Genomic DNA, 11826 nt, shown 5'->3' on the forward strand with positions numbered 1-11826 from the left:
TTGTGCGCGCGGAGCAGCGGCGATGAGCGCTTGGGGCAGGTGTTGAGAAGGGCGACAGGGAGGGGGATGGGTAGTGCGTGGGATAGGGTCAGGTTCGGTTTTTTGGCATGGACCTAAACCTTACCTGAAGTTAGGTCCAGTTCCGGTCCGGTCTTGTTCGGTCCTGCTCCCCGGTCCAAAATTTCAAAGCCTAATCTAGACTGAGAACATTCACCCGTTATCCGTCCTCTCGAATCTTTCACATTTCATTTAAACGGAGTCTGAAAAATGAAATTTCACACTATGATCAGGTTTTTCTCATACTACTGATTTTATTTACCGGAACATTATAGGATAAAATTTAACCATCGCCATGTATGGCGGGAGAGGTGCGCTTTGCCGTCATCCATGGAGCCCGAGGAGGACGACAGCGTTGTGCTAGTGCTCACTGCGTCGGACGGGGAAGAAGAGGACGTAGAGATGACTCTATCAACGTCGGAAATCGACGACTGGGATCTTAGTCGAGTTCTTCGTTTTGCGGCGGTCCGAGTGAGGACTTCTCGGAGTCGGCTCGTCGAGCGATCTTCTTACTTTCGTGGTCTTTTTGGCGGTTGCTTCAGGTATTTCAGTCTTCTGATCGCGGCAATTTTCATTTATGAGGATGGAAGGATTTTCTGCCGTTGAATCCTCTCCAATTTTCCTTCTTTCGCTAGCGAGTCGGCGAGCTGCCAGACTTGCATCCGATGCGACATCAAAACGGCTATCAGTGTTCTGCGGTGCATTTTTGGTTATCAGGTGGATATTGGGCCCGAAAATTACCTGCATCTTCTCAAGGTATGGTGCATTTTCTTTGTCGCTGTTGTGATTCCTACTTAATTCACAATCGATCCACTTATCCTTCGGCTTCTAGGGACTTAAATCGTGAAATCGATTGCCTTTTTTCGATATTTTTTGCGTCTCTGTTTTTTAACCTATTCAACCTACTTCTCTGTGGTATCATGGACCCTCTACTATTATTCGCAGACGGTGTAACATCCCTGATTTTGTTCAGTGATGCACGATATTGTTTAGTCAGCTCTGTTTTCCGCGTATCTATCTTCTTGATGCTTAGGCACAGTTCAAATATATCACTAATTCCACTCATTTCCAGGCTGCTCTGTTTTTTGGAGTGGATGATCTTTTGTCCGAATGTAAAGCTTGGCTGAAACGGGCGACGTCCACAAACCCAGTGGATGGCCCTCAAATCTCATTAGAAAATATGATTGAGATTTGGAGTTATAGCTCGGAGCACGGTGATCACATTGATCCTTGATATGACGTAAAATAGCTTACAGGAAAATGGTTTTGGTGAATAAGATAAATCTAAATGAAGCCTCTTCTGGACTGCAGGTGTTAGATTCGTCAGTGAGATGTGTTGTGCATACCTAGCTCGGAACTTTGTTAGTACCTAACTTTTGTTCTATATCTTCCTTTTAATTTGACCTCATTTAGTCTTATCCGTTAAAAATATTTTTTTTCATTTCTGGTATGTGTTTTTCTTGATACATTTTCTGAATTTGAAACCACGTGAAGAACCACAGTATGGCAACAATATTTCCTGAATAATCAGTACATGCAAGTTCTATTTTCTTAAGAATTCTTCATCTGTCCGTAACTGGCTTTTAGGGCTCACAGATAGGACCTTGGGCTGGTAGCTAAGATTTAAAATCTTTTTTACGTCCATTCTTACCATACCCTGAGCTTTTACCTAATGTGAATAATTCCATGCCTTCCATATGAACTGTAACCATGTCTCTGCTAAGAAGGCCAAATTCATAGTGGATCTCAAATTGCGCTTTGTCTTCAGTGATATTCGACCTGAATCTCAGGATTCAGTCCTTTCATAGAAACGTCTTCCGTTACATTACCTTTTTTCAGATAGACGTTCGTATTCATCTCAGCAGAGTTTGACCATACTTACCATTCTCTGCTGAGAAATTGATGCATAGTATCGTCAAATAATGAATCAAGAGACTGCCGGTCTGAACCTTTAACTCATGCCATTTTTCAGAAACATACAGATCTTCTGTCTATGTAAACAACTGTGGTGCCTACCCTCCAGGCCAAGTCATAGCTTTGTTAAATCGCGCACTATCCACTGGTTTTTGTAATCAGAAATACTTTTCCCTGCTCCTCAGCCATCCTACAATGTTGTCTCCAAAAACATGGCTGCCTCCATCTTGCTTGCCGTTGCAGTTGAACTAATGGTACCAGAGACCTCTTCTTTTTCCTTCATTAATATTTTCCTCCAGCCTTCACTTATTAACTCGGATATGTTTTCTTTCCCTTTAGTACCCTCTGGTTTCTCGTCTGTTCTGCCTTTCGTTCCCAGATATTTCTTATACTATTTTAAAAACATCTTCATCACGTCCTTGAATTTTTCTTGGTGCGATATCCAATACTCCTCCATTCCCTCTTTAAATTTCTCAAACTCATCCCCCATGAGTTCCAGGTTTGATTCCGATTCCTTCACAGTAATTCTGGCCAGAATCTTTCTCTGATACCAAAATGATATCACTCCAACAACACAAGTGTTAGAATGCAATTATAGGAAGTTAGATCCACCTACCGAGGACAAAATTTGTGATCTATCACTGGCCACGCTGCGATCTCCTTGCTTAGAAGAGCACTCCCACAGCACGCCAACCACATACAGACCGCCTCCAAGGCATTCATCCTCCTCCAAATAGCTCCTACCTGCAAATACATTCGTCCCCGAAAAATATTCTCCACAACAGTGGTTTACGCCGATAATTCATGTCCTGTTAGTCATAATCTCTGCTTCTTCTTGATTCCTCTCTTTCTGTGTCTTTCATTACTCATCGCATTAGATTCCTTTTTTGTAACTTCCCTTTTTCTATAATTCATTGAGGCTAATACCGTCCATAAAATTTTCAGAATGTTTTCATTCAACAAATAAAGGAAATCCATCATTTTAATGTCTTTGTATCTGAACATCATAGAGAAAAAAGTTCAAAACCGTTTAATTCTTTGTATCTCTCCTTTTTCGGAAGAAGACAACAGCGGTGAAAAGTTATTACAGAAAAGAGTTATAAACTTTTTTTTCAGAGTTGTGACGATCTAAAATTGATTTTATGTTTCCTTGCGAATGTATTCAATGTCTTTGTGATTTTTCGTCAACATGTTCTTTGTACCAATGCTCCACAAATTTTTCAACTTGATTTAGTAGATATCTACAGAATCATGATATCTTTTCTCCCTCATCTCATGTCCAGAGCAGTGTCCTTTTAAGCCAAGTCTCTTATTCATAGTTCCGTGCCAAAAGGTGCTTAGAGAGTGGAGGAGACATCCCGTTTTTCCACTTCCATTTTTATTCATAGTATTTTTTATGATTTCATTTTCTGCAGATGTGGACTCTAACCTTGAGTTCTTTTGCTGATATTCCGTATGGCTTCTTATGTTCCTGCTTGGAGCACCCTGATCTGACTGTTCACAGGTTGAGATCTATGCATATTTTGAGAGTTCGATTAAGGAGAATGAATATTTATCTCTCGTAATATCTTCTGCATAATAAACCTGTATGCTATAAACAGTTTCATTCCTTTTCTTTTTTTTTTAAACAGTTTCATTCCATCAGAAATTTGTTGACCTTATCTCTTTTGTTTTCTGTCATAGAACCGATAATAAGATAGTCTTAGGGACATGCCTAGGTCAATGATGGTGTTTTCTCCACTTAAATTCGAGTCTTGATTTTAGTTTCCATCAGCGAGAAGGAACTCTGTGAAGCAGTGGTGGACTGGATCGAGAGCAACAGGAATCTTTCAGAATCTTCATCTGATTCTGAAGGAGATGACATAAACATCCTTAAGAAGGTAAGAAAAGCCAGTGATGCATTATTATAGATAAAGCTACTCGGTAATATTTATCTTCGTGTAAGAGAGCATTTTTTGATGGAGAACACTATCATCATTTGTCTTAATTAACAATGCATAATCATGAATTCAGTGTGTAATATTGGGTTCCCTCATTGATACTGTGTGTGGCAATTCATAACTTTCATTGTCTTTCGCAGGTGCGCACTTTCCTTTTGCCTGTGGGATTTTTAGCCAGTAAGTATATTTATTTGTGATTTCTTTTATATGCTGCGAAAGCTGGCTTTTCTATCCAAGTCATTATTGGTCTTCTGGAATCCTGTAGGTAAGTCAAAGAACCGTTGGTTCTCCAGTATTGCGAGAGGCAGCATCCAGTACATTCTCTATATAATTAAAGAATCACATTCTAAGCGGTTGGGTTCGATCAAGTTTAGTGATTATGATAATTTTATGCTTCGGATAACTCAACACTCTAAGGTACGGCGAATTTTTTTGATCTATTGCTTCTTGTTTACCCAGATGTTAGTGTAATGGACGTGTGACCCTGTGGAAAAATGTGAATTAGACGATGAAATGAGCGACTTTTTGATATCAGTAGAGTTTAAATGCCTTGGCATTAATTCTTTATTTCACACATTTTAATTTTTCATAGCGAGTCGTATATATCTTTGCTATTACATTTTGTCACTCATCTTGTGTCAAGAGAACATATATTTGGGGTATTGTTCACTTCATAATATAACTCGTCATAAAAATAGAGATTTTAGCATCTTTTAGATGCCTTAAACTTATTATCTTGTTCTTCCTCATTATGTTTTTACTCAAAATGCATTCTTGATAGCTTTTTTATTTACATTCTCTTGACCTTTTATTTGTCAAGAAAATAGATCTCTCCAGCTGTGTGCACTTGACGGATGAAATCCTTTGCTTAATGCTCTTTCCAAGCGAGATGGAGAAAGCCTCCAAGGAAGGGTTAATGCTTGGTTTGGGTGACCATATTCAAAGAAGTAGAAACAGTCTTGGCGTTCTGGAGAAGTTACTTTCAAAGCGCACTTTTGAATCTGTATTGGAGTTTGATTTGTCCAAGTGTTGGAACCTGAAATCTGACACTTTAATCAGTATCCTGGGGTGCTCTTTTCCAGCACTGCAAGTTTTGAACTTAGCCTACTGTTCTCGGTTCAAAGTGGAGGACTTTTTCTCCCTCGTACAAAAGTGTGCTTCGCTCACCAACGTTGACATGACTGTTGATGTCAGCCCCATTATACCTACTCTGACATCAATATCTTCTTCAAGTTCTGACCAGTATCAATCCTCTTCCGGCATACCATATTCAGCAGGGCAACATCTACCAGCGATGTGTAACATTGCAAAGTTGACATTGGCTGGGAGAACTGATCTTAAAGGTATGATGTCAAAGAAAACTCAAAACTATGTACAGAACTTCTATAAAACGTTTGATTTCTGTTTTTCTCTATCTTAACAAGAGACTTCCTCTTAACAATACTTCCTGTGTGCTTCAGCCTTCCAAGTGGTTTTTAGATGTAGTGACTATTTTCCAAATTGAAGTTAGCACTGAAACTAGAATATTAACTTTTTCCAGATCAGGATCTCGTGAAGATATCTGCGCTCTCCAGCACTTTGTGCCATTTGAATATTAAAGGTTGTATAGCGTTAACCGATGTTGGCATCTCTAAACTATTAGAAGAATGTCTCTGTCTTCAGTCAGTAATTGTGTCGTACACCTATTTTGGAATGAACTCAGTTGTAGTGCTTTGTGAAAAGGAGTTTCCAAATCGTACCATAGAATCATTTCACAGCCATGAAAAGTCATTCACAATAGCATTCAGACTCCAAGAGCTTCAGATGGATGGTTGCCACGGTACGTAAAGTATATAGTTCAAGTTTAGCTTAGAGTTCTTTACCATTTTTTAACTGATAAAAGCTTTGTCCGGTGAGATAAACATTCAAGTTTGGTAACTGTCGGCAAATGAGAGAGAGAGAGTGGAGATATTGGCAGACGAGAACCCCTGCTAACCTAGACTTTTTTAAAGCAAAAAAGCGATTTTTTTTCATTATGTTGCATAGTATGTTTAATATGTTTAATGTTGCAGAGTTGAAAGACGTCTGGAAGGTTGGAAAGCCAAGGTTCTGTCTAGGGGGGGCCGGTTGGTTCTTCTGAAGTCAGTACTGTCAGAAATCCCCATCTTCTATCTCTCCACTTTCAAAATGCCAGTTGGCATTAGTCAAAGATTAGAAAGCCTGATGAGACGATTCTTCTGGAGAGGCGCAGAATCAGACTACAAGCAGCGTTTGGCACTGGTGGCGTGGGACACGGTCTGCAGACCCACCAGTCAAGGAGGGCTATGAGTCTTGCACTTACCAAGTATGAACACGGCATTACTAACTAAATGGGTGACAAGACTCATGCAACCCAGTGAGGACCTCGTCATCCAGATGTTGTGGGATAGCTACGGTCAGGGTTTGAATTGGGAGGATAAAACAACCCCAATCAGAGGGGCGTCACCTTTCTGGCAAGGCCTTCGCCTAATTTTCTCCCAAGTTCATGAGTTTTACTCAGCCGTGCTAGGAGATGGCGCTATATTTCGCTTCTGGGTAGACAAATGGGCACCATGCGGCCCCCTTTGTGATACATATCCGCGGTTATTTGCGCTCGCCCGAAATCCTGATTCCACAATGGGTGAATGTTGGGACAACATTTGGAACCCGGTAATTGACGACACTTTGTCAGACCAATGGGTCGCTGAATTCATGGACATGCAGCAGGCCTTGCACCACATCCGACCATGTTTAGGAGCAAAGGACGGTTGGGTTTCGAATAATGCCCCCTTTTCAGTCAAAGAAGTCTATACAAGGATCCGCCAAGGGAATGAGGACCAAACAACCATATTGACGTGCCGAGCTATATGGCGCCTAAAAGCCCCCCCTAAAGGTAAAGATCTTCGGGTGGCTACTGTACCGCAAGAGACTGGTGACTCACGCCTTCCTGAAACGGCTGTACCCAGAGATACCGACGATTTGTATCTTTTGCACGCAAGGAGAAGAGGACTGTGACCATCTGTTCTTTGCATGCCCTTTTGCACGATCAACTTGGGCTACTCAAACACATCTGGGAATCAATACGACATCAGCTGAGGCCTTTTGGGAATCCATGCAAATAAATGGAAATAGACGAAAAGAGGAAAGGGGCCGCTCACTGACAGTGCTCTGGGGAATATGGCTACATCGAAACGATGTGGTTTTCAGGAGGCATGCCTCACTGGACGGACTCACCCATGAGGTTGACAACCTCATTGTGGATTGGTTCCCGTGAGGGGGGAATAGAGAGAGGAGTGGTTAAGCATGTATCACACGGGCTCTAGGGCCCATGTACTTCTCGGGTGGTTACCGACTCGTCGGGTGACTGCCTTTTATTTGTTTTAAAAAAAAATGCATATCTACCTATGGAAAATTACTTTAACTCAGTTTTTTGTTTCTTGTTAGAGAAAATTTCCAGAAAAAAATGTTCACGTATCTTCCCTTGTACATTGGAATATATTTCTAGAGTTGATGATCTTTGAATAACTTCTGGCATTGTGTGCTGCCAGTGGAGATATCCAATAGTGCAAGCAAGGATGACCGTCTGTGTCGTAAGCAATGATGCATTTGAATGGATCTTCTTGCATTATTTTAGGCGTCTTTGTTTCAGCTTAGATTTCTTGCTTTACGTACTCCTGAAGACGGTTGAACTTATATTTGATGACATTGGACTTTTTTAAACTCTTTCAAATTTAGCCATGCTGATTTGGGGTTTAGATATGTTGAACCACGGACCACTTTGATTGCACAATATTCTATTGTCCAATCATTACGGTGAACGGAATGGGGGGGATTTTGATTCAGTTTTGAATCCATGAGTAGGTTGGTGATTATGATATCAGATGTCCTTCATTTATTCAATCTTAATCAAATCTTAGAGGATGCGGTTTCGTCTTCGCTTCCTAAGTATTATTCTCCACGATTGACATCGTGGTGACAGAAACCCATTTTGGTTTTTAAACTTAAAGTGATTCTCCAGAAGTTTGCCTCGTTGATTGATCTTTAGAGTCCAAAGATATTGTATTACATTTCTTTTCTCATTTGACATTCCCCTCTGATATCGTAGTTCTGTCTCAGGTATTGAAGCACGGCATATGAAACAGCTTATGAAATGCTTATACATGTTAAGTAGTTTGAGCTTATGTAAGACTTCTCTCTCCGATGATGCTCTCTCAGAGTACAGGGGCACGTCTTTGGAGAGACTCGACATATCTGAGACTCAGGTACGTTTTAGTCTAGTGGCTTTCAGGGCATCTGAATTTATTTTTTTGTCTCACTCCATCTTCTCCTCAATTCTCTGCTGATTATTCTTCTCTCACTGTAACACGGACGACTTGTTATGCTTTATTTAATTTAATCCATTTTCAAGCGCACAAGTATTGACAACATCCTCAGCTTTTCCCGGAAAACCTTGTCATTGTCATACCTGATTCATTTGTTGTTAAGTCAAGAATTCCTGAATTCCGTCGAAAGTTTTTCTGCTTTGAAACACAAACTGCTGTATCCTGTTTACTTTGGACTGTCACTTCATTTGTAATTGTTTCAATAATTAATGCATAGGTTGCTAAATGATGTTCTGTTCTAGACTACGATGATCTATTTATCTAAAATTATTTCTCGTCCCCTTAACATTGGTAACTGTATATTTAACATTTTTTAGGTTTCACTCTGTGGATTGCAACACATCATGAAGAGAAACCCAGGAATCAAAGCATTGAAGGCTAGTGGATGTCGAAATTTTCACAACGATGTGGGCATTTCTTCAAAACCTAGGGGGGTAGGGAGTTGCTATGATTTCTTAAGGAAACTGAATGAGAATCACCACTTCGAAGAAGTAGCTTTGGGTTGGAATTTCACTACTTACTCAATATGCACATTAGCGCAGGCCCTTGCTGGAGTAAAATCCATATCATTTGGCCTTGGGGCATCAGTCGACATATCTAGACTGCCTGACATTTTCCCCTTGCTTGAAACTCTTGTTCTTAGATTTCAGGTTTATTCCAGTCTATCAACCAACGAATAGCTATCTTAAAACAGCTCTCAGCTCCAAACTAATCATATGCTGTGTCTGGCAGGTTGTATCTGACACTGATATGAGAACCATCCTGAAATCCTTGACACACCTACATGTTCTAGACCTCCGCTGCTGCCACTGTGACTTGACCCTAGGTAGCTTTCAATTCGGCATGAGAAATCTCAAGTCACTTCGGCTAGAACGGGCTACTCCATGGATGACTGACACCGACTTGCCGATCATCAGCACAAACTGTTCAAATCTAACACAGCTCTCCTTATCCGGCTGTAAACTACTCACTTCAGGTAGCAAAGAAAAATCAGCCTAGTGGTCCAATCCAGTTGTTTTCTCTGAGGAAAGACGCTTACGTTTTCTTGTAGATGCACAGAGAATTATTTCATCGGGGTGGCCAGGCTTGACTTTTCTTCATCTGGAAGTATGTGACTGTCATTTCTAACCCATGTCCCATCAACAACTGCTGCATTTTGACTGTTTTACTTTTGCATCAGGATTGTGGAACCATAACTTCGAATGGAGTTTCTTCACTGCTAGATTGTGTTGCATTGGAGGACCTTTGTCTTCGGCACAATGTGTGTAAACATGTAAACAGAGCACAGTTTGGTCAACCCTCCAAAGTTTACCGTTTATTTTATCTCAGGGAAGGGGAATCAAGAGGGATATGATAATAGTTGCTGCTTCAAAGGTTGGGTAATGAAGTTATTTCATTTTTATTTTACTATCCATGGAGAGTCTCCTTCTTACAGGGTCTCTATCTGAACTGCAGCTACCACTGCTCAGGAAGCTAGCCTTGGACTTGTGTGATGCTTGTGAAGGCGGATTTGACAGCCCGAATGTGGGAAACTAACCTTTTTCTAGGGAGATTGAACTTTATAATTTGTTTATTTATTTACGTACAGATGGAGAGGGGGTTGACGGTCGTGCTTTTTGTTGCAGCACAAGGAGAGATTCTCGCTCTGCATCCTGAAAATAGCCCGGTGCAGACTGAATAGATCTGCCTTCGACCAGGGGAAGAGGCCAGTGCACAGGGACACAGTAGTCCAAGTGTGGAGCTCCACTGAGCTATGGACAGCATCACTAGAACAGAGGCTCTAGTTTAAATATGTCGCAAATCTCCAACATGAAGTAGAGGGCACATGGAGATTCAAAGCCATTCTGTACGTTCCAGAAAGTAAAATCTGGAAATGTGGATTTTCCAACAAAGTATATTATCTTCTACTCTACAGATCCTCTTGTTCATATGAAGGATGTTGTACAAAGTAATTTTCATATATCATTTCTTTTAGGCCTTACATGTGCTTATCGTATCTTTTTATCTCTTCAGGAGGCTCACTGACGTAGTATGATCTCCCCTGTATTTATTTTAAAGAAAATGACATGTTAAAAATTGATGAGGTCTGAAATGAAGGCAAATTTGTACAGAGGTCGTCCAGCTCAATCTATAAGTATGACTGTTCTAACTTTAATTTTTAACTCACTTAAAATCAATATGAGAAGATGAAGAAGAAAGAGGCATTGAACTAAGCCTAGGTCTGGTTTGGTTACAATTTTGAGCATTAAAGTGAAATCTGAATTAGATTAAATTGTTACCAATTAAATATGTATATCTTAAATTTTGAACGAAGTATAAATTGCTGTTTTGATAGTAGATGAAAAAAGTATCGATGAGAAAAATAATAAAAGTTATACCATAGCTCTAAGGAACTAGGATAATATAACCATAAACTCAGTCTATAAGTATGACTGTTGTAACTTTTATTTATAATTGACTTAAAATCTATTATAAAATGAAGAAAGCAGAGGCATTGGCCTACGTTTAGGTCAGGTTTGGCTACAGTTTTGAGCATTAGAGTGAAATTTGAATTAGTATCTTCAAACCATGGATTCACATCTGCTCCCTTGCCCGCTGACAGTTCTTCAGCGATGGCATGCATTCAACCCATCAAATGAGCGGTATGATAGTGAGTTAGTGATTATCAAATGGAAACTTAAGGATAGTCAAATTGGGGGCACAAGAACAATTAAGTGTTGAATCTTCAAACCATTGTTTAAATTGCAACAAATGAAATATATGTATCTTAAATATCGAACAAAATATACATCATTATTTTGATAGTAGATGTAAAAAGTATAAATGAGAAAATGAGTGAAAGCCATACCATAGCTCTAAGGAACTAACATAATACATCCATGAGCTAGTAATATGTGTGGGGTTGTGATGCACTTAGAAATCACTTAGGACATTGATAATTTGGTTCTATCTCCACTCTTGTGTCCTAATTACTAGGATGATCTAACCTAAAGCTCAAAATTGTTGGAATTATATGGCCTGTACGTCAATCACACAATCCAAATATTGTTAAGAATTCAGATAAAAATCATGCACACTATTATTATTTACACAAAATATTTTTAATTAAGTCTAAGGATAAGTACACAATGAGTGAATAATGACACAAAATCATAGTGTAGTGATTACTTAACTATTTGTAACTTAAATATTGATATTCATAAAATCTTTGAGGACACTAAAATATTTATATCTAATAGCATTATCTAATCCAGATCATATGACGATGATGGTTGATCTCATAAATATTTATTATGTTTTAGGAAAAGTTACCAAATTGATTTGAAAAGATGTTTAATGATTTTATACCTAATATTCAACCAGGTTAACTCAATTCAAGTTTTTGTTACAGATCCTTATACCTTAACATCAACTGATATCTTGTGAATGTACTGTTTTTTTCAAATGACAACTGATTTTCTATTAACATGATTCTAAACAATATTTGCTTAGATGTGACTGTAAGTCCACGAAGGTGGTTGTGTACTTTATATGGA

The 11826-nt window shown here is 39.4% G+C and overlaps 1 protein-coding gene across 5 annotated transcripts; it reads left to right on the forward strand.

The window, feature by feature from the left end:
- Positions 1 to 356: 356 nt before the first annotated feature.
- LOC144705536 (ubiquitin-protein ligase) lies at positions 357 to 10279 on the forward strand. Of its 5 annotated transcripts, XM_078578274.1 has the most exons (19): positions 357 to 599; positions 693 to 813; positions 1130 to 1271; positions 1369 to 1418; positions 3387 to 3475; positions 3746 to 3851; positions 4052 to 4088; positions 4177 to 4328; positions 4732 to 5254; positions 5452 to 5730; positions 8025 to 8170; positions 8608 to 8724; positions 8833 to 8940; positions 9023 to 9266; positions 9342 to 9397; positions 9471 to 9551; positions 9620 to 9664; positions 9746 to 9814; positions 9916 to 10279. In XM_078578274.1, exons 1-19 carry the CDS (start codon positions 388 to 390, stop codon positions 10072 to 10074), a joined length of 2736 nt encoding a protein of 911 aa, XP_078434400.1. In that variant the 5' UTR covers positions 357 to 387; the 3' UTR covers positions 10075 to 10279. The 5 variants fall into 5 exon arrangements, 4 of the variants coding, with proteins under 4 accessions (XP_078434400.1, XP_078434399.1, XP_078434402.1 ...); XM_078578273.1 differs by having other exon boundaries at positions 8608 to 8940; XM_078578276.1 differs by having other exon boundaries at positions 8608 to 8940; positions 9350 to 9397; positions 9916 to 10058.
- The last annotated feature ends 1547 nt before the right edge of the window (positions 10280 to 11826 follow it).

Source organism: Wolffia australiana, chromosome 7, assembly GCF_029677425.1.
Source record: "Wolffia australiana isolate 7733 chromosome 7, ASM2967742v1".
Taxonomy (NCBI): Eukaryota; Viridiplantae; Streptophyta; class Magnoliopsida; order Alismatales; family Araceae; genus Wolffia; species Wolffia australiana.